Source organism: Cuculus canorus, chromosome 12, assembly GCF_017976375.1.
Source record: "Cuculus canorus isolate bCucCan1 chromosome 12, bCucCan1.pri, whole genome shotgun sequence".
Taxonomy (NCBI): Eukaryota; Metazoa; Chordata; class Aves; order Cuculiformes; family Cuculidae; genus Cuculus; species Cuculus canorus.
In genome coordinates, this window is record NC_071412.1 from 6,440,279 (window position 1) to 6,453,283 (window position 13,005).

At 39.3% G+C, this 13,005-nt stretch overlaps 1 protein-coding gene across 7 annotated transcripts in view; it reads left to right on the plus strand.

Annotated features, from left to right (window-relative positions):
• Positions 1 to 12,703, plus strand: part of SH3GL3 (SH3 domain containing GRB2 like 3, endophilin A3) — a 53,210-nt gene extending 40,507 nt beyond the window's left edge. For 2 of the 7 annotated variants that reach the window (XM_054077318.1, XM_054077320.1), the window contains exons 5-10: positions 374 to 507; positions 1,884 to 2,042; positions 4,891 to 4,994; positions 6,190 to 6,317; positions 6,962 to 7,077; positions 11,904 to 12,703. In XM_054077318.1, coding sequence (XP_053933293.1) covers positions 374 to 507; positions 1,884 to 2,042; positions 4,891 to 4,994; positions 6,190 to 6,317; positions 6,962 to 7,077; positions 11,904 to 12,002 — 740 coding nt within the window. In that variant the 3' untranslated portion in view covers positions 12,003 to 12,703. The other 5 variants (XR_008451814.1, XM_054077321.1, XM_054077323.1 and 2 more) reach the window with 5 other exon arrangements.
• Positions 12,704 to 13,005: the final 302 nt, after the last annotated feature.

Consider the following 13,005-nt stretch of genomic DNA (forward strand, 5'->3'; position numbering starts at 1 on the left):
AAAGGAGGTTTGGGAAAAAAGCATGCTATATGTGAGGAAGCTGTAAAACATGATTTTGATATTAAAAAAATTACTCTTGTTGTATTTAAAAATATCACTGAAGTTATACAAATAATTCATCTTGGTTCGCAGTTCTCAAAGTGGAGGGGGTTTGTAACCTATGCAAAGACATTAGGTATAATAATATTAGTTCTTTCCTTGGTGTTCTTCAGGAAAAAAAGTATACTTCAGAAAAATAAATTCTTAGTTCTAGTTTTCTGTAGGGGACAAGCAGCAGCAGATACAAAGATACCTATCTGAAATAGCTGTTTCATAAGACAACTTTTCTGGTTTTACATATATTGAGAAATAAGTAGCCTGTTCTTTACCATAGGCCTTGCACTGCTGGATGCTGGTGAGAGCATGAAACAGATGGCAGAGGTGAAGGACTCGCTTGATATTAACGTCAAACAAAATTTTATTGATCCACTACAGTTATTGCAAGACAAAGATTTAAAAGAGATTGGGGTAAGTTTTCCAGGGTAACGCTTTGTATATCGATCAAACTCTAGCTCCCTGAGATATTGTTCTTGAAAGTAATAAGGTAAATAAATTTCACTGCATTTAAGTTTGTCTTTCAAGCAAAAAAGTGATGAAATCCACTTAAAATCAATGCCTGGCTATTTCTCACTTATCTAATTTACTAGATTTGCTACATTGCTTGTGCATTCAGTACAAGAAGGATGGTGAATAAATTTATATTCTTTATTTTTCTGCTGTTTCTTTTGCTTGACATTTTTATTAATTCTTATGAACGTGTGGGTGGGCTGAGATTTACTGTGACTGATTATCGTATCTTGGCATCTCCGTCAGTCTAAAACTGTTTGTGACGGAGGATGAATACAACTGTTGAAAAAGGCTATTCAGGGCAATCACAGGACAATCTGAAAAGTGCCATGAAGTGTTGAAGTGCCATATGCCACAACAGGAAAAATATAGAAAGCTGAGGAACACATTTTTAATCTTTAGAATTAAGTTTTTCAGTGCTTTTGTTTACAATGTGAGAATTCAAAGGAACTCTCTGTCTGACTCTGATTCCAATAGACTTGGGTAATAAGCAAGTTAAAACCCTGATGAAATGCAGAAATGAAAGATATTTTATTTGTTTACACATAAAGGGATGTGGAAAGCATAGCAAAAATATAATAATAATGTCTTGATGTCTGTAGCTGTCTCCTGTGATACATAACTGTTTTCAGAACTGATGAAAAGAAATGGTTTGACGTTAGCTTTAATGAGCATTTTGTACTGTCACTTTGAGCCCTTTCTGTAAGTCTGTCAGTTCCATGATTTTTGGCAACAGAAATCTTGTGTAGTTGTATCAGATAGAAGTGTTAAGTTGACAACTCACAAAGAAGGCAAGAATACAAGATCTGTTGCAGCACTGTTTATGGAATGAGAGGGGAAAATAACCCTTTAAGTTTTAGCTGACAAATTGCAAATAATTCTAGAGGTAGAATTGAATTGAATGTAGAATGTGGGGGCACACAGGTATTTAGATTGGATCCTGCTTTACATTTAGACAATCTGAGGTGTTGCCGGTTTAGTGAAGTTTGAGTTGGATGCCTAAGTTTAGCACATCAAGGTAGGAAATTCCCTAAGTCTTATCAAATGGCTTTAAATAAAGTCCATACTGGTTTAGAATTTCATTCATGTATGTGGTCCTAGACTTACCTGATGCTGCCTTAGATCAAAGGGACGGACTGGATAATCCACTATTGAGCCTCGTAGTTCTTCGATTCTGTTTATATTTGCATCGATAACTGAAATTTCCTAAAAATCACAATGTGTTTGTTTGGGCATGTCCCGTTTGGACCTTCTCCTAACTGCTCTGTCTTAATTAGCATCATTTGAAGAAACTAGAAGGACGCCGTTTGGATTATGATTATAAAAAGAAGCGTCTTGGAAAGATACCAGACGAAGAGGTTAAACAAGCGGTAGAAAAATTTGAAGAGTCAAAGGAACTGGCTGAAAGAAGCATGTTCAATTTCTTAGAAAATGATGTAAGTCTGTCCTGCTTTTTGTTTGCTACAGTACATCCAGGAGGGCAATGTGGGATTGGATAAACTCTGTCCCATCCTTCACAGGAGGCAAGGTCTGAAAGCAGAAATTATACCTCTTGTCTTTTAATCTCCTGTTAGAGAGGAATATAATGCACAGCAGTAAATGGGAGAACTCAAGAATTCGGGAATTTCTTCTGGACATACAGTGGCTCAGACAAAATTGTTAACAGAGGTCTTAAGTAGTTTTATAATCTATGAGCAGTGAACTATCTGAGAGTAGAATGCAGTTTGATCAGCAGGGGGGAGAAGGTTGGAAGATTAACATAATCACAGACCTGCTGCTGGAATTATGAACAAGGGTACGTAGCCTGCACTTTCTAAATTGTAGTTCACTTACAGTCAAAACTTCGCTCCTGATTTGAAATACCTGAATGACTTTACCTCTGAAAATCGTTATTATTACTGTTTGGCTCTGAAAATTAATCCGTAGAGTGAGTTTGTGTCATGGGCTCAGGTACCTGGACTTTGGCTCAGAGTCACAAGTCCATCGTGAAATTATGTCTAACTAAGGAGTAGCTGTGGTCATTCAGGACAATCCTGTCCACACACTGAGGAATAGCAGGATGTCCTTTCTCCCGTGTAAGCATGGAATTGTAGGAAAAGAGAACTGGACCTATTTGGGCCTATTCCAAAGCTTTCTTTTGTTCTGTAGATGCAGCATCACAGAAAACACACTTAGAAAGTAATAAGCACGCTGTCTTCTGTGAGCAAACTGCAACGAGGAGGATGTATAAGAGGAAATATTTAACTGCAAGCAGCTTTGCCCTCTGTGCAGACCCATGTAATGGTCAGTTATAAATTAGCTGGTGCCTCCTAAAGTGTTTGTGAGTGGGACACATTTGTTACAGCAGTGCGTAAGTCAGTTATCCTCTTGCCATTTTACCAGTGCAAGGTATATGAGGGCACCAAAAAATGTAACATCCTCTATCAACAATTTCAGCACGCTCTTCCACTGTAGGCTTTACTGATTGTCTTGTTGTAGTGTGTGTGTTTTATAATTCTGCCTTGTATAAGCAGATGACAAGTGTTTCAGATGATGTTTATCATCAGTCAAAGCACCAAACTGAAGATAAAACAGTGCATTGATTAAAATGATCTAGCTGAGCCACTGGAGACCTGATGAGTTATACTCTCTAGTATAAGTAATTCCACCTTTGAGAGGGAGTGAACTGAATGTCCCTTTGAGGTTTTTTCCATATCCACTTATTATTGTTTCTGTTTAAAGAAAACTGTGCTCCTTCCCTTCCATTTTCCATACTGACCCAGGCTGTCTGTCTGTCCTCCTCAAAATAGTCATTACAGCCTTGTCTAACCTCAGACTGTCTTGCTGGGTTTGCAGAGATCTTAACTGCGATCACTTCTTTCTCATCCTTTCGAGTTCTCCAAATGTCTCCCTTTCTTGATTTCCCTGCTCCGCGATCTCCGTTCTCTGCGCTCAGGTTCCCAGCCCTCTCGCCAGGTGCGTTTCCCAGACTCAGTCCTGACCGACATGCCTTCTGTGGGTTTTTGCACAGCTACTTCCAGACCTCCCACGCAGACACCGTTGCATGCACCTCTTATCAGATCCATCTCCCTGCTTTTCCCACTCAGCCAGCCCCAGGCTGTTCTGGCCAAGTGGCTTTTAGTCCCTCAAGTTTCTCTGACTCTTTCTCAGTCTCTCTCTCTCTCTTCTCCTGATGTGTGATTGCATGTCTCTCCTGGCTCTTAGTCATCTTGTTTGGATAGTCCTTGTCTATCCATTTTCTCTGACTGCCCCATCCAGAGCCCAGGCACTTTGTTCATTGCCCTCAGCTGGCTTACATTACTGTCTGTTGACTGTGATGGAGTTGTACCAGCTGTTGATTTGGTTCTGTGCGTTTCATTTCTATATGCTATGCGGCAATGTTTGGCCCTCTTGGGCTGCCTGCAGAATTTCTAATAATCTTTTTAACTGAGGAAAAGCAGACGAAGTATAGCACGAAATTGCTCTGTGTCCATAAAACATTTGCAGAAGGTTTACTCAGTTACCTTCTTGTGATCCGATGTCTGAAGACGTCATGATGAAACGAAACATGTCAGACTTCTTGGCGTTTGTACTCTTAATGCTGTCCTAAAGGAAGAGGACAATTAAATATCTATTACTGCTCCATCCCCAGTACAGCTTGGACTTCGCAGTTTGTGTTAGGGGAACGAGATTATTTGTTACCTCATGAATAAAAATATTTTGATTTTTCTTTCTCCTTCACATTATCCCTTTCCTCAGCATTCATATTTCTGAGTGATTGGCTGGTACTTTTTAAATCCAAGTACATAAATCACATTTCATTTATTGGTTTATAAATGCTGCCATCTAGTGAGGTAAGTCTACATCATTTCAGAACTGTGGTTTGTAAACATAGCTAATAAACACCAATGGGTCTAAGTCATAAGAGCTGTCACAGTATAATTTCTTCCAACACTGCTGATCAGGAAAGCCCAGCTTTCATCTGCTAAGGAGTCACGTCCTTTTAACTGCTTCAGCTTGAGTGTTGACAGGCAGATAGCTTGGAAGTTAAAAGCAGTCGCACATTGTGAAGGAAGTGACTCAAGGACTCAGCCCTGAGTTAGCGAACCAGAAGTTACATCTCGGTTTTATTCAGTTTCCAACTGGCAGTTTCTTTGGTGGAATCACGTATGCTCTTTTCCAATAGCCTCCCTAAGCTATCCTGGTCTTTTGTGATACCAGGTCTGTTTTGAATGATCCATTTATTTATCCTTCAGCTGAATGTACTGCTGGCTCCTTACAACTATTTTCCTCTCTATATTCCAGGTAGAACAAGTTAGCCAGTTGGCCGTGTTTGTAGAAGCAGCACTAGATTACCATAAACAATCCACAGAAATTTTGGAGGATCTGCAGAGCAAGCTGCAAAACCGGTAAGACTGAACCCATCAGAGAGTTTTTAACTTCTTGCAACTGAGGTTCATTAATGTGGGAAGTCACTGAAGCGATGGATCTTGTAGCACCATCTCACAGATGCACATTTGCTGCGCTTTGTGCCTTGGACTTCAGTGCTTTAAACTGTTGCCACCTGGCAACATCTTGCTGCGCTGTGAGCCTTTAATGTAATGCAGGATCTGCCCAGAAAGGTTTGAGTGTGTGCAGAATCTTTCACTCACATCTGCGGAGGTTAATCAGGACAGCCTCCATTTGTTTGTAGGTTTCTTTAAACTTGCATGCTTTGAGTTGTGTTTTGGAGGCTTTGCTGAGAAGTTGGCGTATTTTCATTGAGATTAAAGCGTACAGCGAAATTCTACAGCAGAGTAACGAAATAGCCATCTGGCTTGGAGCACAGCTGTGGTGTAATGCACTGAGGAAAAGCCCAGACACTTTGTCATCTTAACAGAAGAAAAAAAATGCTACTGTCATGACTTCGTTATACCTTCCTCAGAGAACCAACAGAGAACAGGGGGCCTAAATGAGTGTCACCGTGGCATAATCTAACATTACAGTTGGAGAGTTAACTGTTTGGGGCTTTCCTGATCAGAGTGGATGTGGTGGTTGTTAGTATTAGCATAGGGGTAGCGGTGGCTGTAGACACCCTGCACAATCCCAGCTGGAGGGGCCAGTGGGATGAGGAGGTCTCAGCTGGGCCATGTGCACGCACAGGAAGAGATACTGAGACAGTTGTGCTGACCAAATGGTTGTTTCCCACTTTCTCTAATAAAAAGGCAGTGTGTGAGATGCAGTCCCTGGGCCCCTGTCCTGGCTGGGTTTCTGCACGTGTCATTTGCAGTTGAGCTTTCTAGAGAGCTCATTCCTGGAACTTCTGCTGAACTCAGTGGCAGCTGTGGATGCTCAGTACTTCTCAAACTCAGGCTGTTAAGCTTTATGCTCCTGTCAGCAGGATGAAAGCAGTAAATAAAATAGGGACTTGATGAGTTAAGATACCGCATGAGAACTGAACAGCTTTTAGTGAATAACCCCCCTACTCCACAAAGTCTGAAACCAAAACCAGCAGAAGGTTGTTTTTCCCCAGCTTTCAAACACCAAAGCACTGAACCTAAGTGGAAACTCCACAAGTATTTCTTCCTTCAAGTAAATCTCTCACCACTCTTCTCTGTGTTCCAGAATAAATGTAGCATCTAGTCGGCCTAAACGTGAATTTAAGCCAAAACCTGTGATAACTACAACTCTGGAAATTGGTGATAATCAGCAGCACAACGGGATTGCTTATAGTTCTTCCATAAAATCATCAGGTAAGCCTATGGCCACTGAATTAAGATGTTGATAGATGTTCTGCTGGATTGTTCCTTGACATTTTCCTTGTACCATGAGAATGGATCCATGACGCATCATGCCTCTGACTTCAGTTTGCTTCCCAGATTTGGAAATGGAATTGTGAAAAATGGTTCCTCTCAACAGTCTCTCACTTGTCTGAAATTTAAGTGTGGCATTTTGCTTGGTCTTTAGGTTCTCTGTATTGCCACTGGGGTGGGAGGAAAGAGAGGGAGAGGCACTTGAAGAAAACAGTTAATTTCTTGCAAAGACAGCTGCCTAAGGTGGGTGTGTTAGATCACTGCCTGGAATATCTCCAGATACTAATTTCTTTCTGCAGTCTGAAACCGTGAAGGATCAGTACATGCTATTAGCCATGTAAAATTCAGAGGGGTGACTCCCACTCTTACTGATTTTATTAACATATCTTTCTTTAATGTCCCATAAAGTATGCACCAAAGTGTGCACATTTATGAACTGAAGTACTTTTAGGTACCTATTGGCAGGGGAGTAGGATCCTTTCCTTTGATTGGGCCCCAATTGCACAAAAAAATCAACTGTTGAAAGCTATTGAAAGTTGCGTGAATGATAATCATTAGTAAGGATACATTACTTGTTGAAGTAGATTTTCCTCATCTCCTGGATACAATTATTCTCCCTGTCTCCTTGATGGCTACAGTGGCGATGAGAGAAGACCAACATAAAAAAAAACAACAGAGCCAAACCACACAAAAGACAACGGTATGCAAAGAAAAGAGAATGAAAGAGCTAAAATTTTTCCATAAACATTATTTGTAAGGAAAATAGAGGAAAAGCAGTGAGCCAAAGGTTCCTTTCTCTACCTGACATGGTAGTTAGGATCTTTTTCTGAAGATTTTTTCTTTTTATTTTTATCTCGCTCTGCAATTTCCTCTTCCTTCCAGTCTTGCTCTTTTTTTACAGGCTGTTGGGAAGAGAAATGAGAGAACTAGGAGAATAAAGCTTGGAGCTGTAACTTTATGCTCATTCTAATGTGACTCTAATTTTCTTGCACTCTGCTACAAGATGAAGCTGTTATACAGTTCATAGTGAAGGGAATTTGCAGCAGTTTGGCAGCATAAATCCACCCTGCAAGATCCTATTCCTCTGTTTGTTTCTTTTGTGCTTCAAGCTACTTGCAGGTGTGTTAGTGAAGCTCCCTGTGCTGCCCGAATCCTAAGAGCAACTTTATGTTGCTGTCAAATGTGGGGCTGAGGGGAGGCAACCCCCTCTTTGCACACTCGACCTCTCAATTCCAACCACTGGTTCCTAAGACATATGACACAAAGACACATTTCATTCAAAGCACCGGGGGTGTTTGCAGCAATCAATAACTTTTTAGTAATTTTCACAGCACATCTGGGTGAAAGCAGCAAAAACATAGCAACCTTTATTAAAAATTCAGCATAAAATTTCTAGGCCCCTATCAATTATTTGTCAAGTTGATATAGGCTTTATTTTTTTCTGCCTTGCGTACACAATGGAGAAGGGAGATTCAGATTCAGCACTTGTATATAAACAAGTGTGTCAAACCAGAGATAAAGCAGCACATGTATTACATTGCCATGAAGCAATTAATCCAAGATGTCCTTTAAGAGTAACCAGTTCTGCCTCTGCAAGAAAGACTAGATCACTTCTCAAGATTGCTTCCTGCCCACTTAGTTAAAAAAAACCAAACGAACAAACCAGTTTTAATTAGCTAAAATTCAGTGAATGAACTGCAAATGACCACTGATCACCAAGATAAGGAAAGAGCAAGCCACTTCCATTCTTTGATTCCATTCATTGACTGTAGCATCAACTGCTTGCATATCACTGAATGGTCAGAATGGGAAAGAAATAAAACAACCAGGAAAGAGATGAAAAGGAGAAATTGACTATATTTAGTAATTGTTGTGATGCTTAGTGTTACTAATAATATCGAAAAGACCATCTATCATGGTTTTTTCCTCCTAAAGAAGCTACGGATGCTGTGCTTTCGTCTTCAGCAGGTACAAACATCAGTGAAATCATTGTTCATTGTTGTCTTTCTCTTCCTGCTCCTTACTCAAAAGTTATCCATATGGATTTCTGTGGAGCTGCAGTGGGGTCAACATGACCTGCTTGTAAATGGGGAAATCTTTCTGTTCCTGTTTAAAATCAGAATCATGAAACAGATTAGATTTATGGTCTGTGTCTTAGAAATGTGAACCAGGTGGCTAAGCAAAACTGCGAAATGCTGTAAGGTCTCCATGTGACAATGGGTAACGTCGTGATCACTCTTTTTTTTTCATTTAGAAAGCTGACCTGTTCATCCTACACAAAAAAAGTGCTTTAATGCTTAATTTCTCCTGTACATATTGACCCTATCAAAATGTAGACCTTTAATATCTCTGATACTGTCACTCAGGGTAAGTAGTATCTTGGTATTCTGTGAAGCCGTGGCAATCAACAGGACAGTTCAAAGCAAGCTGTGATATATTCAGCACAACTACCGCAATCCAGCTCTGAGTGTTGAAATGGCTTTTCCTGTGTTTTACTCTCAGGAAAAAGTATCAGCTTCTTGGAGCAGAGATAGCATTTGCGTTTGTACAGTCACTAACACACGGGGATTATTTACTACTAGTTACTTGCACACCCTTGCAGGGCTAGATTCACAGAAACCTCATTTTAAGGCTGTGAATTATTTAGCTGCTTTGATTAAGCACAGATAACAGATCTGTGTTTTTATTATAATTTATTATTATCCTCATAAATCAGCTGAAGCTATGAGCATCACCAGGCTCATTTTAGAACTCTCTTGTGCTATGTTATGTCATGCTTTTCATTCTTTTTATTTGTCAGGTTTCGCTATGATATGAAATTAATGGGTCTGGATGCCACATGCTAGAATTTAACATAAGCATCTTAATGTTTACTCACTTCAGCTGGAAGACTCGGGTTAATCTTCTTAGAAAGCTTCCAGTTTGTAATGATTAAAGTATAATTTTGCTACCATATGTGTATGACATGGTATAGAAGACAAAGTAGATGCAGGTACAGGCAATAACTCCCTTTGGGGAAGACAAGCAAACAAACAAAAAACCATACCAGCATTGAATGGCATGCTAGTTTCATTCCACAGCACTCCAGAAATCATAGACAGCTTCCTGCTTAGCCTGTTTTTGCGGTGTTTTGGGTTTTTTTCTGTTTGTGCTGCTCAGGTTTGAATGGTCTGGAGATAAAGGACAGGTTATCTTTGAATGTGACAGTGAAGTATGGCTTAATTTCTGGAGAAATTAGGGAGGCGTGCATGGTGTTGCAAATTAACATAAACCCTCTTTGCAAAAAAAAAAAAAAGAATGCAACTTTTTGTAGCTTAAATCTCTGCAGCAGGAAAGGATGTGCAAGTATTTAATAGAGACAAAAAGGCTGGAAACGTGTTGCCAGTTCTGTGATGTTAAACAGTGTGTGTTGCAGCCTGCCGGGCAGTGCTGTCCCCATTACCTTTCTCAGGGAAGCTTTGTCTCATTGGATTGCACAGTAGCAGCAGCTGCCTGACTAATGAAGACTTTGACTGATCTTAGAGCCTGGAGTGAAACTGGTTATACCGGCTATGACCATTATTTAAAAGTCTTTCTAGGTTGCCAGACATTTCTTTTCAGTTCTTCAGAGCTTAAAATGAACCAAATGTGATCCATCTGATGTCAGAAATTAACTGGCTGGCAATAATAAATGAGCCCCATTGGAGCAGCTGGTGAGAGCACGGAACTTTGTCAATTATTCAGAGCGCTGCTTTCTGCTGTTGACGGCTCCACTGAGCTGGTACCAGTTTTACCTTGGCAAAGCCTGAAAATAGCTCAGCTGTTTTTGAACACAATCAGTCCGTTCTTGTTGGGAAACTGTGGCTCATCTTGTTGTTTTCTGCTTGGACTGTTTCAGCAAAAATATGTCCAGATCCAAGCTTTCACCTGTGCCATTGTGTTAGACTTCCCCGGGCAGAGGACAAGTCTGGAGGTGTTAACAGCAATGTTCTGAGGAGGTTTTACTGAGAGGGATCTCTGTGTTGACAGCTGTCTTTTATTGTTATAAATAAAAGCTCTTCTATTGTTATGAAGGATAAATCATACCCACCAAATAGAAAAGTAATTGGTACTTCCCAATTTTAACACCAAATATTACCCTAATTGCATTATTGTCAATTAAAAAGATGCTTTCACCTGTTCTCATTTACCACAATGATCACCAGAATAGTTGTCAGCTGGTTTCCTTAAGAGTCTTCTCCTAACTCCTTTGCTAGAAAATGTCTGAACAGTTACTTTAAATACTCTCCTTGCATATCACTATGATAAGCAGATTACAATGCATTTTGGCATGCATATTTAACATCTTAGCTATGATTTCTGTATTGCATTACCAACTGTGTGCGGATTTACCTGACAAAAATTCTTCTTCAAGGCGACTGCATGCTTAGCACATGCGAGAGCTGGGGAGAGAGCTGAGAACAGATTTTTGAGAATTGTTGCACTGTTGTAAATAAGACAACCTGAAAACCTTAATATTTGAGAGGTTACAGTGCTGTAATGTATAAGTACTAGAGTATTCTAGAGTTGTCATGTTATAATGTGTTTTACTGCTGTTTACATGGCAGGAGGGTGGAATCTTTGCTCTTATTCTTCCTTTATAAATATATTTCAAATTGTCAGCCTTTTACTTGGCTCTGCCTTATATACGTCTAAAAATCTGTTACGGCTTAACTTCAGCTGCACCTCTGGCTACTCTTTGGCCACAGCGCTAAGCTTTACCCTTTGAACATTAGATTACATTTTATTAGAATAAATTATTGTTCATAAATATGTATGAATTAATGTATCCATACCACAAATCTAAGCCAATTAACACTCCTTCGTGAGAGTACCTTTGAAAAAGGTGATTGCATTTACAAGGTTAACTTGCTTTGCTAATGATGATTCTATTTTGTACTTTATGTTTATATTCACTTGTTTTCCTGTAAATATATGTACTTACTACTATGTTTGCATATGGTACCATTAATATTTTAAAAGAGTAATTTGGAATTAAGATCTTTATAGAAGGGCAAACAGCCCGAGTCATAAAAACAGACGGATACTGTACTGGAAAACTTCATCTGTGAAAAAGCTGGACAGGCACGATTGTTCCTAGCATAACCTTTGCTTTAGTTCAGATGAAGGGTATGTACAACAAAGGATTTGAAGACACAGTTCCACTGGCCAGCACTCCAAAGAGACCAGACTGATTTTGACAACTGTGATTACTCAAACTGTCAGTTTAAGATAAAACATCCTTTTGAAAGGGAAGGCAACTAGGAATTAAAATAGATTAGCACATGAACTTAAGGGAGAAACCGAATTATGCGTTAAAACTAATTATCACTAATACTACTTTTTATATGTGGAAGGAGCAAATGTTAATGGGTCAAAGCAATGGAAAAACTGTTCATGACAGCAAGGTTAGATTTTTTTTTTTCACCCACTGTTTTATGCTTAGTGGCTGGTGGGAATGCTGTAAAGCTCTATTAATGTGTTTTTCTTTGTCTGTCACTGGGGCAGGTTCTTCAATGCACATGGATCAGCCTTGCTGCCAGGCTCTCTATGACTTTGAGCCAGAAAATGAAGGCGAACTTGGATTTAAGGAAGGGGACATCATAACTTTGACCAATCAGATTGATGAGAATTGGTATGAAGGGATGTTAAATGGGGAGTCTGGCTTCTTCCCCATTAACTATGTTGAAGTTATGGTTCCCTTGCCTCAGTGATTATGTCATGCAAGCTGTGAACATGATTTCATGTTTGAAATGGATTCACAAATGTTCTGTCAGTGTGGCATTCTGTGAAAGCCTTGCTATTTGACTGACTTACTGACTTTTGTATGCGTCTTTTTAAAATGTATTTATTTTATATTAAAAAAAAACTTTACCTTCCCTGACTCCATCAACCTGCAAAAAAACCCATACCCAGTTTTTTTGCTTTGTGCCTTGAAGATCACTGTTTGAAGTGTTTACTGGTAGCTCACTGTTGCTCCAAAAATGCATTTCCTTGCTATTATTGTATGTGGATTTTTTTTTATCTTTGGCTGCAATGATTTTACTATTGAAAACCATTTTTAAAAGTACTGTGAGTGAAGCTAACTGTAACCAGTTCCTAAGTTACTGATGTCATTGAGCTCTTCTCATCTATCACCCTGTAATTTATTGTGAGCAAGTTAATCCACGTTTCACATTGTATGTTGACAAAAGGCAAAGTGGTTGTTGTCAATATTATGATGATGTTGTACTAAGTACAAGTTCTCCGCATTGAAAATTCCTATAACTTACTGACCAAACTGAATAAATATTTCTGTGGGATAAGAACATTGGTTGCTCCTTCTATTCCTGTAATTATGGCATTTGTTTTTGAGCTGGAGGTCACTTTTGCTAAACAGATCAGCTTTCCATGAAGAAAACAATGCTACAATAAAAATGTATTAAATAAAGCTGAAGTGACACCTCAGCCACTCAAATTTTAACAGTCTTGCTCTCTCCCTACTAATTGCATAGCATTTATAACATCTGTTAAAATTTTCTTCTAGCAGGAGGATAAGAGAAAAATTCCTTTGAACTAAGTGCAAACTGGTGCTGACTGCACAGGGCTTGTACAGAACTCCACTGAGATA